The sequence below is a fragment of the Cygnus atratus genome, chromosome 24, assembly GCF_013377495.2.
Source record: "Cygnus atratus isolate AKBS03 ecotype Queensland, Australia chromosome 24, CAtr_DNAZoo_HiC_assembly, whole genome shotgun sequence".
Lineage (NCBI taxonomy): Eukaryota > Metazoa > Chordata > Aves > Anseriformes > Anatidae > Cygnus > Cygnus atratus.
Genome location: NC_066385.1, coordinates 4,474,634 through 4,497,432, shown reverse-complemented (window position 1 = coordinate 4,497,432; position 22,799 = coordinate 4,474,634). Strand labels below are relative to the sequence as shown.

Sequence of the window (22,799 nt, the reverse complement as noted above, 5' to 3'; positions counted from 1 at the left end):
TCTGAATAACAAGACCAACACAAAAATATAACAATTTCAGGTTGACTTTGTATTTGCTAGGTGATCCTCTTGATGTTTGGGTAGATGAAGAATGTCTGTCTTCATAATGAACTGAAATATTTTGAAATAATTTTTAAATAATTTTGAGATACAGGCAGTCATTTTATTGTACACAAGAGACAATCTTTCACAGTGCCACCAGTTTGCCCATTGTTTTCATCTTGTCTAAGGGGGTTTTGGGGAGTGGTAAAAGGAGATGTCTTCCCATGTTCCCCTTCCGCACAGCTAGAGAGGCAAATCCTAACACAATAACTTTCTTGTTTAGAATGGCGGCGAGTGTCTGCGTGCATACGTCTCGGTGGCGCTGGAGCAAATTGCGCAGTGGCATGATGAGCAAGGCCACAACGGATTGTGGTATGTGATGCAGGTGGTGAGCCAGCTTCTAGATCCAAGGACGTCAGAATTCACTGCTGCCTTTGTGGGCAGGCTGGTCTCCACTTTAATTTCCAAAGCAGGAAGTGAGCTGGGAGAGAACCTGGACCAGATCCTGAGAGCTATCCTGAGCAAAATGCAACAAGCGGAGACGCTCAGTGTAATGCAGGTGAGCAGGCCAGGCACACAGGAAAATAATTAGAAGTGTTGGAAGCAGAAATTATCAGTTTTTTGTTTTTTTTTTTTTAAATTGTGTACCTGATTATTTGTGGTAGTGCAATTGGAGGTTCTGCACATCCCCTGAAGCAGTCAGGGAAATGCCTGCTTTATTCATACAGAGATGTCCAGATTACTTGGTAAGTTGGGTTCTTGTTGGGTAAACTTTAATGCACCTTAAATAGTCTCTCATGACCTTGTGCTTGCAAGCAGCGAACCTTTAGAAGAAACCTTTAGAACTTGAAGTAGGGATGTTGTGGCAAAGGCATGTTTTCATGTGTTTCTGTGCTTTTTTCCGAGGATGAATGAATACCTTGGAGTTGAGACAAGGTGGACTTTTGGTGATGGAAGGTGTAGTTGGCCTGCATCAGGCCAGACAGGAGCCTCATGATCACTTCTAGGCTTGATTTACTCTTAGTCGCACAGTTTTATAGAACATTTTTATGCCAGTAGTCTTTATTATTCATCCTGTCTTTCTTGTCTGTGCCCTTAATGTGGAACATCTAGTGATGCCTGCCCTGATTTCCAAGCCGCAGCTGTGGGAAGGCATTTTGCTGGCCCTGTTGCAGGCTCTTGCCTTTTGGCAAGATCCCACCTTTGCCCTCGGTGAAGCACTTGGCTGAGGCTCATCTGCTCTAACGCTTTTATCTTGGGTGCATCTCTGATTTTTATATGTGCATTTTTCAAGCCAGCACATGGCAAAGCAGGAAGGTCATTCAGATGTCAGCACAGGTTTTATCTTAAAGCCTTGATTTTTTTTTCCCCCTGGGAAACATTGTTTGTTCATAACTGTTCAGAAAGGCTCTCACTTTGTCCATTTTGGGATTTAAAAGATACAGAAGCTTAAATCTGAACTAGTTACATGAAGCCCCTGTACCTGGGGAAGAGAAACAAGCCTCTCATGATGCTAAATCTCTCCCCTATCTTGAGATGGGTCTTCGGAGTGGGGCAGCTTTTCCCTGAGGAAGCCTGTAGAGGTGCCGTCAGACTTTGAGACTGACATTTAGATACATATGCAGCATATGAATTCTATTCCTGGTCTTTAGGAGATGAACTGTAAAACTATGTCTTGTCATACCTTTCTAAACCTTGCAGTTCTATCCCAAAAATTTGTGTTCAAAGTGCATCCAAAATAGGAGAAGTGCTTCTGCATTCTGATGTGATGATGTGAGAGAAGGGTGGTCTTCTGTGGGGGTGGAATACCCTGGGTGAAAGGGAAAGAGCCTATGGGTTCTTGCTGTGGATCTTAGCTCGATGATGGGACATTTGTGTTATACATGCATAGATTTTGAGCTCTGTGTGTATAGGACCATGTGTACAGCATGTGGTCCAGCAAGCAGACCAGGGCACCTGCAGTATCTGCGTGTTGGCTTGTGATATTTTTGCTAGTCAGAAGCCTGCAACCTCTGATTTTTTATTTTTTATTTTTTTTAAGTTTTTAGTCTTTGCTTTAGGAAGGTTTGCTGGTTGAGGGCATGGCCGTGAGTAAATTCATTCCTGTAGTGTGTTTTGTGGAGTTAAATATCGCTGTTGCTGGTAATAGTATTCTTGCCTGCTTTGCAGCACATCTGGGTGCCTCGCAGATGGTTGTACTTCCTTTACCTCTCGGGGCTGGTGAGCACGGTCTCCATTCCTGCAGGGCACTCAGTTACTTGAATATTTGATAAAAACATTTTCAGCTGTTAAATTATGTACAGCTAATGTTTCCCCTTTTCCCTTGCAGTCCTTAATTATGGTGTTTGCTCACTTGGTTCACTCCCAACTGGAACCACTCCTAGAGTTCCTGTGCAGTCTCCCCGGACCGACCGGCAAGCCTGCCTTGGAGTTTGTGATGGCCGAATGGATGAGCCGGCAGCACTTGTTCTACGGGCAGTACGAAGGCAAAGTCAGGTAGGGCGTTTTGTAAGGATCCATGCACTGACGTTAGCTTAGTGATCATCCCACTGCAATTAATGCTCTGGGTGCGAGGGACAGGGGAGCTGCTGCAGGCTCGGATTAGTGTGTCGGCGTTGGGCAGAAGGAATTTTTTTCCTGCCCTGTCAGTTTGGCTCAGGAGAGCTGTGGTAACTGGAGCAATCCCTGCTCTTCCTCTGAGTGCTTCTCTCGTTGCCTGGTGTTTCTGTACAGGAACAGCGTGATCCCAACGGGAAGGGGGTGTCTATTGTAAGCACAGGACTGCTTTTAATGTTGAACTTGTGTGAATGGGATGAGAATAGTTTCAGGCCATGAAATCCCTTTTGTAGACCATGGTAGAGGCTCAGGGTATTGTAGAGGGTTTCCTAAAATAATCTGGTGATTTAATGAGCTCTTAAAAAGTCAATAAAGAAACAAACCGCAACACAGTTTTCTCTCCTTTTCCCTGCAGGAGCACGCTAGTGTTCCAGTGGAGGCTGAGTGCAATATTCCAAAGCACAAAATGCTCGGTATTTAAATTTTGCCACAGCTGATGCCTTTGACTTTCTGGAAGTGAGAAGCCCAACAGACCACTGTTAGGGGGTCACACCAGCTGCTAACTCACATCTTGCTATGTGCTGGAGTGTTATTGTCATAAGGCAGCCCAACAGACTGTGGAATAAGCAATAAGAAAAAGCATCTTCAAAATATAAGCGTGTGAATGATCATGCAGAATAGGAGACAGTCTGATGAGAAGGATATCGCGTGCTGTTTTCAGTCACGTGTGGTCTGTTTCGTCCCTAAGAGTTGTGGTTTATCCCCACTCCGAGGGAGAGCAGGGCTGTCTGCAGGGTCCTCTGGAGCTGCTTTTGGCCGTGGGGAATAGCCAAAGCTGAAGCTGACAGGGAGAACAAGGTTAAACTCTGTTGTACAATGCTGTCTCCGTATTGTCTGAGGTTAGAGCGATTTGTGTCCAGATGATTTGGCAGGTGTGTGCACTGTATTAAACCCTGATTTGGGGTTATTTACAGTGGAGCTCCTGATGCGTTAGAAAATGGTAGGTGTTTTCTGAGTAATGAAGAAAAGAAGTTCCTCCTGCAGGAAACCCTGCAATTTGGACACAAGCAAATTGAAATTAGTGAAAGGAAAATAGGAATAGCTTACACTGTATAAATCTGGGTGCATCAGTCTCCATCCCTGAGAGTGGTGGGTTGAAGAAGTGGCTCTTTGCTCTAACTTGTATTAAAAAAAAAAAAGATGGGAAAACACTGGGCAAGTCAGAGGTGGCATGTAAGGTCTGGGTCCAAACCAGCTGTGTGGGAAGTTGGAGCCATGGTGTGGGGAGAGAAAAAGGGTGTGAAGTGAGAGCATGAAGAGAACGAGTTGTGTAGAGCTCTGAAACATCCGTGTTAGACTTGTGAAGCCAAGAGAGAGGTTTGAGAGTGCTGGGTGTATAAATTGACAGCCTTAGCCTGTGGTCAAATATCCTCAATATGGCTCGAAAACAGCCTGGGCCTGGAGAAGGTTTGAAAGCAGCTGTAGGTCAGGAGCAGAAATCTGAGCAGCAGAGGTGGAAAGGATATGTGAGGGCACTGAGGGAGCAGAACTGGGAGGTTTGGGAGTAGCTGAGCTGCGAAGGACCAGAAGTATAAAGGGCTTTGGCGCTAGAGGAGAGCAACAGAGATGTTTGTAGCTGTGGATCAGTGAAATGAATACTTGTTGCCAACTGCTTACCTCGTAATTCATTCTTCATGTGCACGCAATGTTTCAGGGATGTGCTTAACCTCGTGGCCCTTCTGAACTGAAAAAAAATTGTATGTGTGTACGCACTGTTGGCAGGGTTTAATCCAAAGCTTTGTTAGGTTTTGGCTTGCCGTGCAGGTCAGGAGGTGAGTCCAGTTTTGGATACTGACATAAAGCAGGACAAATAGGAAAATTACATAATGCTTGTTCTTGGTGAAAGACGGAAAAGGGGGCAGCTGAATGCCTGCTCTGGAGATTTGTTTCCTGTTGACAATTCACTGCGTAAGCCAGGCAGTTCAGACAAATTCTGATCCGTAATTTTCTTATTCCTTACTCCCTAGCTCTGTAGCACTGTGTAAACTCCTTCAGTATGGCATCAACACAGATGACAAGCGACTTCAGGACATTAGGGTAAAGGGAGAAGAAATATTTAATATGGATGAGGGAATACGGACACGATCAAAATCAGCCAAAAGTAAGTAATTACTCTGCTGTTCTTAACATTTTTTTTTTTTAATGTTAGTGGAGGCTACGAATGGCCTTAAAATAGATCTTCGAGATCACACAGAGCTGTGGGAGATTTGTTTTTAGAACTAATCCATACATCCTGTGCTTAATGTATCTATTACTTGAGAGACTGATCTGGAAGACTCCTGATGTTTCTGACTTAATCTAAGTGGCTGAGGTGATTACGGGTTGGAGAGTTATTTGCTGCTGTTCTGCATCATCCTGTTCCATCTAATGAGATAAACTGATAATTTCATGATGCTTAGTAGCTTCTCTCAGAGGAAAAATTGTTTAGTGACCGTAAAGATTAAAAAAAAAAAAAAAGTGATTTTTTTTCATGAGACAAACTAACAAATACTTGCAATGATGTCAGCAAGTTAGAGATCACTTTTAAGGAAAGCTCGACCAGTCTCCTGCATAAGACTTGTCTTACTTAATTGGTTGCGCCTAAGATCTTTGATCAAAGGTTACTGTTTAGAGAAAGATGCATACATTAAATCAGAGAGAGTGCTGGGCAGTTTTCTCTGGGGAGGGAGAGCTTGGTTCTGCAGCTTGCTGTGTAGTGCTCGCACACATTACTGGCAGCCCATCTCGCAGTCAGTGCTCTTCAAGCCTTCAGTTGCCGTACGCTCGGGACGAACGTGGTGATGCAGTTATACTTCCAAAATAACTAAGTTGACAACTAGGGAAATGAATAGGGAAAGCACTAGGCATTTTAGAGGTGAGCAGCAGTTACAAAACACCTGCTATGTTATTACTCTTTGCTTGAAAAAAAATACAAACCAGCAAACTCAAATATTGTCTGATCAGATAGAATGGTAATTGCTAGTGTTTGAGAACCAAGTTAAAATTAGTGCTCCCAGTTCCTTTATTTGATAGGATCTTTACTTTTGTAATTAAGGACAAAAATACTGTTTAGCTATCCCTATGTCATAATTAAACCCAGCAGAAACCCTGGTGAGAAAAGGTGGGAGCCTGCAGCTTCTCAGAAAGGGTAAGCGGGAGTGCAGCACAGCTCATTTACTTGAAAGCACTCCTAGCCCCGCAACAATAACTTCAGAGAAGAATGCTTAATGAAGTCATCTGTAACTATGATTTCATTGAGTAGACTTCACAAACTCATTCAACTGTGAAGATTTTAACCATGCGTTTTCTTCGTTCAAAATATGCAGGATTTCATATTGCAGTTGAGACTTCTGGAAGCCTCTGAAGGTATACAAAAGGAATGGGAAGGAATGTTTGGGTTTTGTTTCTTTTGTCTGTCTTGTTTTCCTCAAAAACAAACAAACAAAAAGGAAAAACAAACTGGAAGTTTTGCTTGTCTGTGAGCATTTTAAATGTATGGTAAAATTAAAAACAACAACAAAAAACACAATAACATCACCAAAAAAGGCTTGTTTTTTTTAACTGGTTTTTATGAAAAGCAGTGAGGATGTGTACTTTTCTTCTCTTATAGATCCTGAACGCTGGACAAACATTCCTTTGTTAGTAAAAATCTTAAAATTAATAATAAATGAACTTTCTAACGCGATGGAAGCAAATGCATCAAGACAGACAACTGCAGATTGGAGTCAAGGTAAAACATGGGGTTGTTTTTCCTCTTTGCATGGCTTAAATCTGCTTTTTAATCTCTTCAGAAGCATTTACAGTAATAAGAAGCTGACAATAGTAAATATTATACCTGTAATTACAAAGGTTTAAATAGTAATCCAAAAGATAAGATCAGTCACTATTGTGTATTCTTACACCTGGAAATTATTTTGGGTCACTTTATCTGGAAGATGGGATCTGACCATATCCCACTAAAATTATCCGTGCTTGATATATCCAGTTTTCTTTTCTTCCTCCCTGTTTGGGGATACATTCTTGCTGCTGCTTTTTGCTTAGCTCCAATTTTTGAGTCAGCCATTCCAAAGAGATGACAGTGGTTGCAGCCTTTTCCCTTTGCCCACCTACTAAAGCAGGGATGTTTGCCTAAAACCTATACAGTCCCTGTATAGTGATTTACAGATTGGGCACCTTGGATTTTGTTTATTTCTAGATTTATTTATTTTTTTATTTTTAAACAGATGATTCAAATGATATGTGGGAGGATCAGGAAGAAGATGAGGATGAAGATGAAAGCTTAGCAGGACAGTTCTTATCAGATATTCTTTCCACAAACAAGTATGGTAAGTAACAACTTCAAGGTTGTTACTCAAAGATAAAATAGAGTTGCTGATGTTCTAGTTAGTTTTCTTTCCTTGATAGCAGGCAAGGGGGAGGAAATACACCGGGACTTTGAAAAAGGTGGATTTTTTTTTTCTGTGGGAGAGGGACATGTCTTTGAACAACACATTGATTATATGACTTTATTTTTCACATGGGAGTTTGGATGCTGTGTAGGCTTTGCATTGTTGTGAGGTTCGTGCAGGTATTTCTTTCTGAAGAGAATATTGGTGCTCAAAGATGGAGAAGCGGATTGGTGCTGGAGATGGAGATGGAATGAGAGTGTCGTAGCAGTGGACGAACTTGCCTGTGGAGTGATCTTGAGAAATAATTGCAGCATAAAGCAGACAGAGCGTGTATAGTATCTCCTTTCCTCTCTTCCCCAGTTTGCATATACTCTTAGGGGAGAACCTTACAGGCTGATACAATAAGGGAGACTTCTTGCATTAGCACAAAACTGGAAATGTGTCACCCTGGCATAAGATCAAGGCTTAAGATTAATAGTGCACGTAACTAACAAACTTGCTTGTCTAGTATCTTGTGTATGCTCATCTCACGTCTGCATTCCTTGGGACTCCCACTGCGACCCTTCTTGTTCTGGGGTGTATTTTCTTTTTCTAACCATGTGAACTTAAGGAGCAAATATTCTGGATACAAAATAGTTTATGCAGCAGTGCCGAAGCTATTTCTTTGTGGACCTTTGGATTTCAACAGTAGTCCAGTAGAACACTTCCTGAGATATTTTGTTCTGTTTGTTGTTAAAACCTGCTGATTTGCCTCTGACAGATGAGGATTACTATGAAGATGATGAAGAGGATGATCCAGATGCGTTAAAGGACCCTCTTTACCAAATAGATCTCCAGGTGATGCTCTAGATTTTTTTTTTTAAATCAGATTCCTGTCATTCCTTGTGAATTTATTTATTTTTATGTTGTACTCTAACAAAACTGCAAAACACCAGTGGAAACACCAATTAATGATGGTTGTCCCAAATGTAGTCAGTTCATTGAGATTACTTTGGAAAGTGCTGAGTATCCAAAGAATGCCTGGAGCTATTTTTTCATATTGTACCTATAACTTGGAAAAGGAAATGAGCAAAACTTCTTTAATAGAGGGAGGTGCGACTTTTCTACCCATGAGCATCACAGCTATTTGCTGAAATCAAAAGTAGATTGGATATTACAGAGTTTCATATTCCCCTTGGAGATGCTGCCATCCAGTCACAGGCCCTGTGCCATACTTTGCTCCTGCTTTTTACCACCGCCTGGAAGCTGTTTGTTGGCCTTTCCCCTCTGCCACCTCGCTCCCTTCTGCATTGCTTCTTTGTTCCCTGCAGTCTCCTTGTCATGTTTGGTGCGTGTTCGCGTTTATCTTTGGATGCTTGAAAGAAGCAGAATTTCCGAAGTGAAGTGATGCTAACTGGATCTTTCTGTCTCCCTTTCAGGCCTATCTCACTGACTTCCTGTGTCAGTTTGCACAGCAGCCCTGCTATGCAATGTTTTCAGACCATCTCAATGAGAACGAAAAGCGAGTGTTACAGGCCATTGGTATATAAACCCGCTCAAGAGACCATACCGATCATATCTGAACCATATTTTTTGGCTTATTCCACGTTTTATGATTAAACATAAAACATTTTCCAGTGTCTACCTGCTTGTCACAGGTGGATGATGGGCCTCATTGCGACGTGTAGAGCCTCATCTTAACGAATCTGCTAAGGGAAGGAATACTAAGAAAGCAGCAAAGATGGAAGTCTATAGAGCTTTGCACGTTGGTCTCACCATGGGAGCACTTTCATTTTCCACAGTAACTTTCCAGGAAGTTCTTAAAAAATAATTAGAAATGTGTCCTTAATATTTTTAAAAGCAAACTGTCTCTACCCGTGAAGAGGCACTTAACTGAGTTTCACACAGCACAGCTGGACAGAGAAAGGAATTGGGTCACTTACAGATTGCTTGGATGTATCTTGAGAAATTGGAAGGTTGTTCCTCTTCGCGCTCACATAACACATACAGGGTAAATATCTCGATCTTACAGTGCGACTTCTTTTTATAGAACTATAGACTCTTATCAGAGATGCCTGAATGGTATGGAACCAGTTTACAGGAGTTTGGATGGGAAGCTGAGACAATAAAACTAGATGCATATCTTCTTTCCTGCTGTGGATGGGGCTTTGTTGCTCACATCTACTGTCTAGTCCCATGGGAGCAGTTCTTTACTAATGCTTTTGTGTGCACATGCTCAAAGGAAGCTACCACTTAAATTTCTGTTCCTGTGGCATGTGGCTACTAAAGACTTCGGTTTTATGGAACACAAGGAGCCACGACTTTTAGGGCAAGAAAAATGATTGTATTTAAGATATTTGCTCCATGACAGCCACTCTGAACTACTTTGCTTCCTTCACACTCCTGTGTGTATTTTTATAGAGTGGTAAAATAACATTTGCAAATTGATTTACCCATAAGAACAGCGTGATGTATCTCACAACACCTCTCTGCCTTTGGTTCCCTCTTGGGGAAAATGAAAATAAAACTATTAAAATGTACATTGGTATCCTTCTTATAAAACAGATTTAAAAGGAAATTGCACATGTTTCCTGAAGTCACTTTTTTTAGACATATTTCTCCTTAGGAAACTTTCTGTATGTGCCGCCTGGAGGATGTTAGGGTATTTCACAGGAGTCATCTAAACAGAAAGGGAGTCCTGTAATGGATACATCTTCTTCTCCTTAAAAGAAAAAGGCTGACCCATTATAGAGTTTCCTTTCTTAAGAAAGGTACTTGCTGTTCCTTTGTGGAATAATATGCTTTGAAGTTGTATCTGAAAACATCCAAAGAGATGGAGTAATTATGTATCTTACTGATCTAGTTTAGAATATAGCTTTTCACGTTTTTTACCAGGAGGGGATAATAAATTAACTTCTTAACAGATAAAGATGGCACAACCTGTTTAGCATCTGTGGCAAAATAACCCCAAATTGTAAAGCGGATATTGCTCCCTTCTCCCACTCAGATCCCTCTTGTTGTGCCTGAGAAGAGGCAGAAATAGGGGGAATCGCCACAGTTTGCTGTAGACCTGCAGGTCTGGCTCAACCTTGAGTCCTCAATAGTTTTTTTGTATGAATAGCTCTATGAGAAGCAGAACCTGAGGCTGGTTTTTGTGCATGTGTGGCTTTGTCTGGATTAGCCTGTGTCTAATAAGGTGTAAGCTCTGATCAAAAGTTTCCAAGCAGTTGTGTTGCAGTATCTTTCTTCCCTGTGGATTCTCTGGTGTATAAGGATATACGATTAAACTTTGTGCTATGGCCTTCCCTTTGCTGGGAATGTTGTGGCTCTGTCTTCTACTTAAATATATATATATATATATATATATATATATATTTAAAGTCAATTAGGAATTTTGTTTGAGACGTTTGTGTGTCTCGTAGCTTTCACTGAAAGGGGCCAACACATTAAACTAAACAGTCTTGAGGAAACCCAACTGGACGTAGATGGCTGCAGTGGTATATCCTGATAGCTGTTGGGAAGGATCAAGTGAGTGTTCTCAGAGTGACTGGTCCCAGCCCTGGGAACAGGTGGGACCATCTAGTAGTTGACATTCCCCCCTGCACACCAGAACAAGCCTGTGCTGCATCAAAACTGTGTGTAAGTCAGCAGAGCAGAAGTAAAGACAAAATCTAAACTCCATTTCAAGTTATAGAATGAAAAAGCTATAGTTTGGCCCATACGTTGACAGCAGGGATCATAACAGTCATCTATCCATCTATCCATCCTTTGAGGTAAGTGAATACCAAATGTTTGAAAGCATCGGGGTGTGTCTTAGGATGTTAGTAGTAAATGGGTCTTGTTCAGGTCTGGTCAGGCTTGGGGAGAGGTGCTGGTGGGGTTTGTGTGCTTTCGGGTGATGTTGACGGGTGCGTGCCTTGGTGGTGCTGGCTTCAGTCATCCTTCAGGCACGTTAAGTTGGGTGGCAGGTTTAAGTAAGTTTGAAAAATGGGAGCAGCCTTGTGTAACTGATACCATTCCTCATACTTGAACTGAGGAATCCAAGGATTTCTTGGTGATTGCAAGGTCCCAAGAGTTAAATAAGTGTCTTGTACAGTTCCTGCTAGAGCTCCTGAGTGTTGGTTAGAAGCTGCTCTTTGATTTGCAGATGTTGATGGCTTTTTCCATGAGTGCATCCAGTGAGATGGGAGGGACCTGGGGATAAGTGTTGGGGACTAGTGCTGTGCACTCCCCTGCCTGTAGCATTGGCTCACGTGCACGCACCCTTCCCGCAGCCTGAGCAGGCACGGTGCTACTGTACAGGAGCTCTGATAAGGTCTGGGGCTGGAGACCAAGCTTGGAGGTGGTCCTGTGCCCATCTGTGCATGGTGGGCACAGGGATGGCGTAGCTCCACAGCATACTGTGGTGTGCAGGATGCTTTTTTTGGCAAGAAGTACTGCCTTGAGCTTTTCACAGAGAGGCCAAATAGGGTGCGAGAGCACCCAGTGCTCGGCAGGGGGTTTGAAGGAACCCTGTGTGGTCCCACACGCCTTTGTCCTGCTTTCTCCTTCCTCCTAACAAAACTGACTGATACACGATGTATCTTCACCCACAAAGTGCTTGCTGGAGGCTGTCAGCTTTGAAGCCGATCGGAGCCGGTGTGCCTCGAGGAGGTTGCTCAGGCTGAAAGATGCTGGATGCTGTGGAAATGCATCTAAGGCCTGGTGTCGAGGTGTGCAACACCCATCGTATTCGTTGTCTGTTGTTGAGAAGAAACTGAACCCATAGTCACCAAAGGTTACTAAGGCTGTGCTATGAGGTGCGTTGGGTAAAATGAAGGACGGGACTGTGGCTGCCCCAGCATGGCCGCCAGCCTCTGGTTGGGGTTTTATTTTGCTAGAGTAGCATGAAGCTCTGGTAGCCACAGAAAATAATTTAAATAGTTAATAGATCAGGTATGACTCTGGAATGAGACTTTATGCGTACTCATGAGTATTGTTCTTGGTATTTTTTTTTTGTATTAATGAATAAAAGCTTTTAATGTACAAACGCGCCTCGCTTCTGCTTGTACAGGGAGCGGGCACCGGGCACCTGGGCCAGCCCCGGGCTCCCCTCAGGCTGCGGGGGCAGGACCCGCCACCAGGGGGCAGCTGGGGCCTGGGGCTCTCCTGCTGGGGGCGGCTGGGCCCGGACCCGACCCGGACCCCGACCCCGACGCCCCAGAGCCCGGCCCCTCCCTTGTGGCCGCTGCCCGGGGCCGCGGGGGCTCCTCCACAGGCAGTCCGCAGGGCCTCTGCCCGCACCCTGCGCTGCCGCCGGACCTGGGACTCGAACGCGCGACCTTCGGTGCCGCAGCGCCGCAAGCTGCCGCCGAGCCGCCCCCTCCCCTCCCACGGAGCGGGGCATGCTGGGGGCTGTAGTCCGGCGGTGATCCTGCAGCCGAGCGGCGAGTAGTAGTAGCCGCGGGGCACGCCGGGAGTTGTAGTCCGGTGGGGAGGCCCCGCCGGTTGCTACGGGCCATGGCGGCGGCGGGGGCCCCGGCGGGTGTCGCGGGGCGCTCTAAGGTGGCTCCGAGCGTGGACTTCGACCACAGCTGCTCGGACAGCGTGGAGTACCTCACCCTCAACTTCGGGCCCTTCGAGACCGTGCACCGCTGGCGCCGCCTCCCGCCCTGCGACGAGTTCGTGGGGGCCCGGTGAGCGGCGGGGGGCGGCGGGCGGGGGGGGGGTGTCGGGGTCGGGGTCCGGGTCCGGGTCCGGGTCCCCGCGGCCCCTGACCGCTGCTGTGTGCTGCCCGCAGGCGCAGCAAGCACACCGTGGTGGCCTACCGGGACGCCATCTACGTCTTCGGCGGGGACAACGGGTGAGGCCGAGGGGGGTGGGGGGCCGAGGGGCGGGGCCTGGGTCTGAGGGGAAGGGGCTTGGGGGTGGGGTCTGACCTGAGGGGAAAGGGCTTGGGGGGCTTGGGTCTGAGGGGAAGGGGCTTGGGGGGCTTGGGTCTGAGGGGAAGGGGCTTGGGGGTGAGGTCTGACCTGAGGAGAAGGGGCTTGGGGATGGGGTCTGACCTGAGGGGAAAGGGCTTGGGGCGTCCTGACGTGAGGGGAAGGGGTTTGGGGGGTCCTGACCTGAGGGGAAGGGGCTTTTGGGGTCCTGGCTTGAGGGGAAGGTGTTTGGGGGACGTGGGTCTGAGGTGAAGAGGTTTGAGGGGTCCTGGCCTGAGGGGAAGAGGTCTGGGGGGTCCTGGCTTGAGGGGAAGGGGTTTGGGGGTCTGGGTCCTGCCCTAAGCAGAACTGTAGCCCGCTGAGTTCCTTCTTCCCTGGTTCCTTCCCACAGGAAGACGATGCTGAACGACCTGCTGCGCTTCGACGTGAAGGATTGCTCGTGGTGCAGGTGGGTCGCCCTGCACAGCTGCCCGCAGGGGTGGGGAAGATGACTTCCTTTCTCTGCACCCCTGGTCTGGGTGTAAAAAGCTGGGGCTCTACACAGATCATCCAGGAGGAAGCGTCTTCCCCCCGCCCCGGTGCGGTTGCAGTTGGGCCTTCACAAGCCCCTTGGTCTGGTGTGTGACAGCCTTCAGGGAGGCTGTCAAATGCACCCAGCTCCTGCCAGGGGATGCTGGGCAATGCAGTGATGCTTGGAGCCGTGGGCTGGCACCGTTCGTGCAGTTTGAGAGTGCCAGAAGGGCACGTGGGCAGAGGGACTGGGCTGCTGCAGCCCCTCGGGCAATGAGAGGTGCAGATGGGGGCTCATGGATGCTTTTGCTTTGCTCCCTCGTTCTGGACTGTGCGATCTGTGTTGTCTTACCTGGGCCTTACTTGATATCTCCGCCAAACAGATTTCATGTTCGTTATGCTGTCTCTGCTTGCGGTGCTTAGCCTGTTATGAAATCCTAGGTAATATAATTTAAGAAACCAAAACCAGTGAAAATAGTCAAGAACAGTAGATTAACTTTTAACAGTTATATTTCCCGTTGAGTCTGCATAATAACTTTGAGTGCTTGAAGCATGACAAGGGTGTTTGATTGCTGCTGTTCTAAATGTTGTGCAGGGCTTTTACCACGGGGACCCCGCCAGCACCACGGTATCACCACTCAGCTGTGGTCTATGGGAGCAGCATGTTTGTGTTTGGTAAGACAGTGGCAGATTACAGTTATGCATGTTTGGAATGATAAATGTGTTGGTATTTTAAAAACGATATATTTTTAGGAAGCCTCAAAGAATCTTATTCAGTAGAAAACCTAGTATTTTTCCACGGCTGGCTGTGATTTCAGCTTTAGCTTTGAAATACTTTTGCTTCTTTGTCCAAAGCAATGCAAACTTGAAGCTCACTGCCATGGTGTTTCTGTAGGGCTAAGAGCGATGGAGAAGTCTCCCATCTGCAGTAGTCCAGTAGTTAAATAGCTTCTCTCTGTGTTGTCTAAACTTAAGTTTTCTTCTCATATGCTGACTCTAAGCATACGTGCTGTATTGGGTTTGAGTCTAATGGAATTGTTGTTGCTCAGGTGGCTATACTGGAGACATTTATTCCAATTCCAATCTGAAGAATAAAAATGATCTCTTTGAATATAAGTTTGCAACTGGACAATGGACGGAGTGGAAGACTGAAGGAAGGTAAGGAAGCGACATTATTATCCTACGCTTCAAGATTCTGAGCATCACTCAGCAACCATTAAAATGGCACACAGAATTAGTTACAATGTTAGTATTAAGGCTATAAGACTGTTTCTTTCTTGCTTTCTTAATTAAAGTTTCTTGAAGACTTTATCTTTTGTTCTGAAGGCCTACATTCCAGAGTGTACAAGATTGGAAATTTGACAAAACCATTCTTCACGTTTCATTTCTGAGTCAGAAGGGATGGGAGCAAAGGAAACGATTTCTTTTAAATTCTCTTTTTCATGGATAGCACGAAATTTGTTGATTCCATATGGCTTCAATTTGTTTTTGTCATAAAACAAATTGAAGCGTATTTGTAGTTAAATGTACACATTCCTTTCTTATTGAAATTTGACTTTCTTGGAGCATACTTACTTGAAGTGCATTAAGGTGATGCGTGTTCACACAAACAAATTCAGAAGCAGATGAATGAGTTGATATGTGTTTGCATCTGGTGGATGGAGGTTCCCAAGATACAATTTTCCAAGGGAAAATTAAATACGGTAACTCGTTATTTCTTCAAGTTGGCTATGCACATTTCAGGTTGTTTCGTGGCTCTAGTGTAACTTGCAGAAATGGATGAGGCACACACACTCTGTTCTTGAGTTACTGTTGCTCACTGCTCATGAGTATATGTTACATTTTAGAAGGTAGACTACATTAGTAATTTCTCTTTCTGGTTCTTCTAGCAACTTCGGACATTTCAGAGAGTAATTCTTATTTATATTTTATGAATTCAAATGTCCTTCTGCTTACCCACAGCTGAAGTTGGCTGATTTAGAAAAAGCAATTCAAATTAGGAAGGAGAAATCACATGACTGATCTTTTATCATGGGCTCTGTATTTCAGGAATGCCTGCGCTATGCCGTCCCCAGTAGTCTTTTGAACCCTGTCCATGATTTCACTTACGTGTTCCATCCTCTTAGTGCATGAAAACCTGCATGGGATTTTTATAACATTTGTAGTTTTCCACTTTGCTATAATGATAGTGCTATTAATCGTCCCACTGCTTTGCTACCTTAGATAAAATACTTCAGAGTATTTGGAGCATAACAAGCAATTTGTTGGTTTATTTTTTTTCCCTGGATGCGTTGAGGTAGTTTAGTGATGGAAGGAGAGAATAATGTTCTAAAATGTACCCATCAGAAGCTTGCTTTGTGTTTTGAGGATGTATGACAGAAGCAATTTCCTGGCTGAGGCAGTTTGTGTAGGGGGCTTTATTCTTGTTACCTGTGCATTTTGCCTATCATGCAGATCCTTCTTATAGCACTTCTGTAGGTAATTAAGCCTTTTTTTTTCTCAATTGTAGGTTACCGGTTGCGAGGTCAGCTCACGGTGCAACAGTGTACAGTGATAAGCTGTGGATCTTTGCGGGATACGATGGCAATGCACGGTATGTGGAGGGATCGCTCTCTCCTTGGTCGCTTGTGTAAAATCCCAGTCACTGGCTTTTCACATCTGTAGAGACATTTTCCTATACCGAGTGCTTTTAACAATAATGGGAGCTTTGCTAAACCTCACTGTTGTTGAAGCGTTAGATTTTTGCAGTTCACCAGTACGTGTTGAATTAAGTATATGTTTAAAAGCTAAAAAGCTGGTGACTCAGAATGGCTGTGGATGTATGGTTTGACAGCTTGCTTGGTTGCAAAGATGCTAAATGGTCTTTGAAATTTGGCAAATGAGCATTTCTTAGAAGATACCCGCTACAGGCCTCCTGATGTTGCTGAAAACTGACAGAACAAACCCTGGGTTTTCTATGAAGTCGTATAACACAACCGAGAAAACTATGTGAGCTTTTTCTTTGAAAATACGTGATACCCTTGGTGGGATATTGCGCTGAAATATCAAGATTATTTAGATTGAAGGCAGATGAGATGTTAGATGAGAAATGACTGAAAAGGAGTGGTACTGAGAAGTTAGGGAGAGCCTGGTGCTTTGTTCCAGATTCCAGCTCTCCACATGTGCTGTCAGTCCATCAGGGAAGAGTCAGTTCTGAACGTGTGATTTTATTTTTTTTTTTGTCTTGGTGAAGATGGGAAGTTTTTTATGTTGATGCACGATATCTGCACCATGAGAACACACATAGATTGGCACACACTAGGAGATGCCTCAAGTTGCTGGGTGCCTCTTCTGAGGAGAATCTGTAAAAAAGCTTCTCAGTCTCCACCGGAACCGACATTAATGTGAAGAAGCAGCTGGGATCTTTGCTTTGTTTCTGGAGGAAGAATTGGAGAAAGATGCATGACTGTGGAATTGTTCTGTTCCAATTTAGGAAGTTCCCCATGGGCCCTGGGTAGCTGGAAGGAGAGATTGGGTGAGAGGAGCTATCTAATTTACCAAGATCATGCTAACAATGTCTTTTTGTGGAACATGAGCCTCCAGGCAACTCTGAACAAAAGAAGCATTTGTAGTCGTCTGCAAATTACTTGTACTGGGAAAATCATAGTCAGATGTGTAGTAGCCTCTGATGTGTCACGTTACTCACTTCATCCTCTTTTATGTGTTTGGAGTAGGATTCAGCCGCATAAATAATTACTGTGGTCAGTATCAGGAGTTAGCAGGAATGGGTGAAAGAAAGCACGATAATAACGGGTATTTCTGTAAAAATCCCGAAGATTAAATTCTAATCCTTAAGCTCCAAGCAGAGTTGTTGTGTTAACTGTTGTGTATATGTAACCAGAAAGATGCTAAAGCAGGCTCTGGTGGTGGTATAAAATATAGAGTTAGAAATTTAGGTTTGTATTATTTTTTTTTCTGCTAGCAGGAGATTCTTCCTGTTCAGGAGAAGGAATGCTGATAAAATATAATCTTTGTCTTTTCAATTCTATGAGCTAAAAATAGCAAAGCATAAAGTGTTTCCAGTCCGACTTTTTTGTGTTGTAACACAGGTTAAATGATATGTGGACAATTGGCCTACAGGATAGAGAGCTAACATGTTGGGAAGAGGTAAGAAGCTTTAATTTGAAATAACGCAAATAACTTTTCTTTTTTGGTTTTCACACACAATTAATTTAAATTTCCTATACCAGATTGCATTGCTCTCTCTTCAGAATGTATTTGTCACACAGCTTAACAGCAGTTCAAGTTTGATTTTGTTTGTGTATTTGGAAAACACCAACGATGTATGAACGTATGATTTCTGCTTGTGAATCCGTGAGCTGGACCTCGACTGCCCGGGCTGGCTTTGCTATGTCCCCTCTAAAAAAGGACTGTGTTTCCCACTTTAACCACTGCCATCAACAGGAATCTTTGCTGGGTGCCTGTCAAGATCAGAGAGAATCCCCATCCTCGCAGTGACAGAGGCTTTAGAAATACGGCCTCCCATCTTTTTTTATCCGTGGTAAAATTAGTCTGTGCAGACCTGTAAACACAGCATTAATTGATTACCTATTGCCAAATTTATGGGGACTTGATTGTCTGCAAACGTTGCTACCGTGTACTCTTATGTGCGGATGCCCTGCGCGTTCCTACAAGCGTACTCCACATGTGTAGCTTTGCTCTACAAAATGTTCTGTTTGTTTATTTTGTACTTCATTATCTTTCAGATTGAACAAAGTGGTGAGATCCCTCCTTCATGCTGTAATTTTCCTGTGGCTGTTTGCAAAGACAAGATGTTTGTTTTCTCTGGCCAGAGTGGAGCAAAGATTACCAATAATCTCTTCCAGTTTGAATTCAAGGAAAAAATGTAAGTTTTTTTGCAGTTAAGCTGCACAAAATCCACATAATCCTTGACTACTTAAGCTGAGGAATGCATGTACTTGAAGCTATTGAGGAGGAATACTACATCTTATGACCAGCAAGGATAGATTAAATAAAATATGGTCTGTTTTAATGAGACTTTGTATTTTGCCATGTGCTTTGGCTAGGGCTTTTTCAGCAAATGAACAGAAAGTTTGGTAGATATGCTTTAAGAAAGAAGCATGTATCTCAGTTTATTCTGAATCAAATGCCAAGTATTTTCTTCCTAAAAGTTGTTATGAATACTTGATTAAAAACAGACAGAGGTCCTGTAAAATACCAGTTCACACTAGAATCGTTAGGAAATGTGAAAGCACAGTATCTTTTAACATCTTGAGTATTCAGTTTGAGACATTTAGTGTGACTTGCTTGGAGTGCTGACTGTTGCTCTGAAAATGTGACCCCTCCGGTGAGAGAAGAATGCCGTAAGGTGGGCATGCAGATCTTAGGGTCTGTTCTGGAAACCTGGTCTGTCTGGTTACCAGTGGAACTGGCTGATGAGGAACCACAAGTGAAACAACAGCCAGCTGCCTCAAATCCTTGGCTGAAGTAGTGCTATCATCATGAATAAGCAATGCCTTGCCGAAACGTGCTACATAATCAGAATGCTGCCGTTTACTTGGAAGGGTTAGCTGTTAAAATGTGTGACAGTAGATCACTAATTCCTTCCCAAGTTGTGGTCTTCGAGCTGCTGGGGTTTACATAAACATGTCTAGGTTAAGGAGACGTGTTGTCTTTATGACATTCTCAGCTGTTTAGCAACATGGAGCTGATGCAGGTCTCTGAGAAGTTTAAGGGGTTTGCAGTTGCCTGTAGTTGTGTGGGTTCAGTAACAACTCTAATGGGCTTCTCTTCTTAATTTGTATAATCTGAGTGAGAGTGAGAAGCTGACTTTGAAGAGAAATGTGAAAGACGCACTCTGTTTCATGTTTGGTGTTTCAGCTGGACACGAATTCCTACCGAGCACTTGCTGCGGGGCTCCCCTCCTCCTCCACAGCGGCGGTACGGCCACACAATGGTGGCATTTGACAGGCATCTCTACGTGTTTGGTGGTGCTGCAGACAACACGCTGCCCAACGAACTTCACTGCTATGACGTGGACTCTCAGACCTGGGAGGTTATCCAACCCAGCCCAGACAGTGAGGTAAAACGTTCGGCATTTGGTTTTGCTGACAGTTTACGGACATGTTTTTGACAAGCACAGAGGCTTTTAGTTAAATAATAGTAGTTCCTTCCCACTAATGGTTAAGCAGCTGAAGGATTATGGATAGCAGCCTGTGAAAGTTAGTCAGATTTGCTCTAACTCTGCAGTCATGTTAAAAACTTTGCTTACTGCTGTTTAAAGAAATACCGTAAAAGACTTGTAATTCAAGTTGTGAGTCAGGCTGACAAAGATTAAGAGTAATCTCACCCTGTGGACTGGTAGTGATTATGCGATAAAATGTCCATCTTTTTTCATAGCACACTGATAAATGCTCGTCTCTGAGATAACCTGGCACTGCAGAGCTGAAGTGCTGAGTGCGTGATATTAGCAAATGGGGTGGCCTCTAATCATCTCTTTCCCAGCATGCAAAAGAAAAATAGTTTTTTTGAAGCCTCTACTAATATACGTATTTCCTGGAGTTGGAACGGCTATGTTGACTGTATTTGGTCATTTTAATAGAATTTGCTTTAAGCCAATTGGCTTTAAGCCAATTTAAAATATTTCAGCTGATTTAGCAGTAGGTTTAGGGTATTTGTATTAGCTGATGGGTTGTGAAGAAATGCCTAGATGCTTGTGTGCTCTCTACAGAACTGTGGAGATTAAGGTTATACCGTAAAGGGATGAATATTACATGGATTAGGACCAAATGCAGATTTACTAATTTTGCCAGAATTGGTATGACAGAGGTGCTTACATCTTTGACTGCCGCACTGTATTTTAGTTGTTTACAAAGATACATAATTCAGCATTTCATGAATAGGAAAATCCCATTTACACACCGCTTGTAAATTAACAATGGATGTGGGCCTGATTTTGAAAAATTATTTGACTAAAGTATTTCAAGGTAGCCTATTTTATGCTTTATGAAGCTGATTTATTTTAACGTGACATCAGTAAAAAGGCATCCCCATTTTTTAAAGATGTGACCACCTTTGGGAAGGTAGATAACATTCTGTGCCTACCACCTTTATTATTTGACAGACAAGGCTTCCTCAAATATTGGTTCCTCACAGTACCATGCTTATCACTTTCAGGAGCAGAACTGCTGGCAGTGTTGTAAAACGGCACTATTGCCTGATTTAGGCCCTACTAAAATGAATATGGCACTCCGTATTTCAAAACTCTATTCATGGGCTGTCTCTACTCCCAGGCAGGTGTCTGTGCTAGTTTTGTGTGTTACCTTTTGAAGGTTCTTCTGCAGCTACGGTGTCCAGAGACTAATTTCACAGAAGTAGGAAGTGACAATGAAGCACTGTTGAAACGTGATTGTAAATTTTCTAAAAAGACTGATTAACTGCAAGATCTGAGAGACTTTTGACATTTTAAATAAGTTCTAAATAATTTTATGCATTCTGGAATGATAAGTACATCACTTCTTGGAATTATTTTCCTGAAGTTTATATAGGCTTTTGGTAAAGACTTTTGACAGTGGCAGTAAATCTCTCGTACCATACTACTCCCAGGACACTCTTTGAACTTGAAATTTCCTTTCTCATCCATATTTGTGAACAGAATGAATCCCATTACGTTGAAAAAGATCCCATTAAATAGAAGACAATGAATGCAATGTTATCCCAACACTTTATTTCTGCTTCTATGTGAGATGATGGTGACCTCTGTTAGTGTACAGTAGCATAATCTATCTTGGCCTTTGAAACAGTTGATTTTTTTTTTGGTGGATGGATTGTATGGCATTGGGGACAGTGTTGGGGTCCATCCTCTTTAATATCTTTATGGATGACTTGGATGGGGGAATTCAGTGCACCCTCAGTAGGTTTGCAGGTGACACCAAGCTAGGGGAAGTGTCGATCTGCGGGAGGGTAGGAAGGCCCTGCAGTAACCCTACATAGGACCCTAAAAAACACGTAAGGTGCCAGTGCTCCCAACCGTAAAGGCTCCCCAAGGGAGCTGAGGTGTACCCGAAGGCTTCCGTTGGGAGCACTTTTTGATGGGAGAAACTGGCGCCATATGTGTTTTTTAGGGTCCTTATTAGGGTTAACCTTAGTTTTACATTTAGGGTTTTTTTGGAAAGAGATAAGGTGCAGACCTTGACGGGATCTGTCAATGGGCAGAGGCCAGTGGGATGAAATTTAACATGGCTAATTGTCGGGTCGTGCACTTTGGCCACAACAACCCCATGCAGCGCTACAGTCTTGTGGCAGGGTGGCTGGAAAGCTGTGCAGAGGAAAATGATCTGGGGGTGCTGGTCGATGCTCAGCTGAACATGATCCAGCAGTGTGCCCAGGTGGCCAAGAAGGCCAACGGCATCCTCGTTTGTGTCAGGAATAGTCAGCCAGCAGCGCCAGGGAGGTGATTGTCCCCCTGTACTCTGCTCTGGTGAGGCCACACCTCGAGTGCTGTGTTCAGCTTTGGGCCCCTCAGTCCTAGAAGGACATCGAGGCCCTGCAGCGTGTCCAGAGAAGGGCTCCGAGGCTGGTGAAGGGCCTGGGACACAAGTCCTGTGAGGAGCAGCTGAGGGCACTGGGGGTGTTTGGGCTGGGGAAGAGGAGGCTCAGGGCAGACCTCATTGCTCTCTGCAGCTCCCTGAGAGGAAGGTGTGGGGAGCTGGGGGTCGGCCTCTTCTCACACATAACCAGGGATAGGACCAGAGGGAATGGCCTCAAGCTGTGCCAGGGGAGGTTCAGGCGGGAAATGAGGAGACATTTCTGCTCAGAAAGAGCAGTCAGGCGCTGGGACGGGTTGCCCAGGGAGGTGGTGGAGTCCCTGTCCCTGGGGGTGTTCAAGGAGAGGTTGGACGTGGTGCTTGGGGACACGGTTCAGTGGGTGACAGTGGTGGTAGGGGGTGGTTGGACCAGATGATCTTGGAGGACTTCTCCAACCTTAATGATTCTGTGGTTCTATGTATTTTTTCTGTAAGATGTTACATGGTCTTAGAAGTGCTGCATTACAACTTTGCTTAATAGTGCCACAGCTAGAGCAAGTATGTAAGCAGGTTAACTTTCATATGAAAAATTGAATTTCACCTCTTCTGTAGATTGATGTGATGCATTTCCATTATTCTTTCTTCTTTTGGACTTTTAGCACTGAGTGGGTAAAGTCTCCAGAGCTCAAAATAAGAGGGAATGGCATTGATTTATCTATTAATTGAGTAGTGATTTTTAAAGTGGTTTGCAAATGATCTTAACTCTTGTTCATCATGAATATCAGACACTGCTGCCTTTCTGTCTTTGTTCTCTGAACTAAGATGCAGAGCCAGCTCTG

At 44.1% G+C, this 22,799-nt stretch overlaps 2 protein-coding genes across 2 annotated transcripts in view; both read left to right on the top strand.

Moving 5' to 3' along the window:
• The window catches only part of IPO9 (importin 9), a 34,040-nt gene extending 23,729 nt beyond the window's left edge, over positions 1–10,311 (top strand). The window contains exons 18-24 of the mRNA XM_035561645.1: positions 326–601; positions 2,372–2,538; positions 4,626–4,759; positions 6,248–6,367; positions 6,861–6,962; positions 7,786–7,862; positions 8,444–10,311. Of these exons, the coding sequence (XP_035417538.1) occupies positions 326–601; positions 2,372–2,538; positions 4,626–4,759; positions 6,248–6,367; positions 6,861–6,962; positions 7,786–7,862; positions 8,444–8,554 (987 nt within the window). The 3' untranslated portion in view covers positions 8,555–10,311. The remainder of the gene's footprint in view (positions 1–325; positions 602–2,371; positions 2,539–4,625; positions 4,760–6,247; positions 6,368–6,860; positions 6,963–7,785; positions 7,863–8,443) is intronic.
• Positions 10,312–12,402: 2,091 nt separating this feature from the next.
• LZTR1 (leucine zipper like transcription regulator 1) overlaps positions 12,403–22,799 on the top strand; it is a 37,989-nt gene continuing 27,592 nt past the window's right edge. Inside the window, exons 1-9 of the mRNA XM_050715351.1 lie at positions 12,403–12,679; positions 12,784–12,846; positions 13,317–13,373; positions 14,031–14,110; positions 14,485–14,593; positions 15,945–16,028; positions 17,524–17,581; positions 18,181–18,320; positions 19,316–19,517. Coding sequence (XP_050571308.1) covers positions 12,504–12,679; positions 12,784–12,846; positions 13,317–13,373; positions 14,031–14,110; positions 14,485–14,593; positions 15,945–16,028; positions 17,524–17,581; positions 18,181–18,320; positions 19,316–19,517 — 969 coding nt within the window. The 5' untranslated portion in view covers positions 12,403–12,503. The remainder of the gene's footprint in view (positions 12,680–12,783; positions 12,847–13,316; positions 13,374–14,030; positions 14,111–14,484; positions 14,594–15,944; positions 16,029–17,523; positions 17,582–18,180; positions 18,321–19,315; positions 19,518–22,799) is intronic.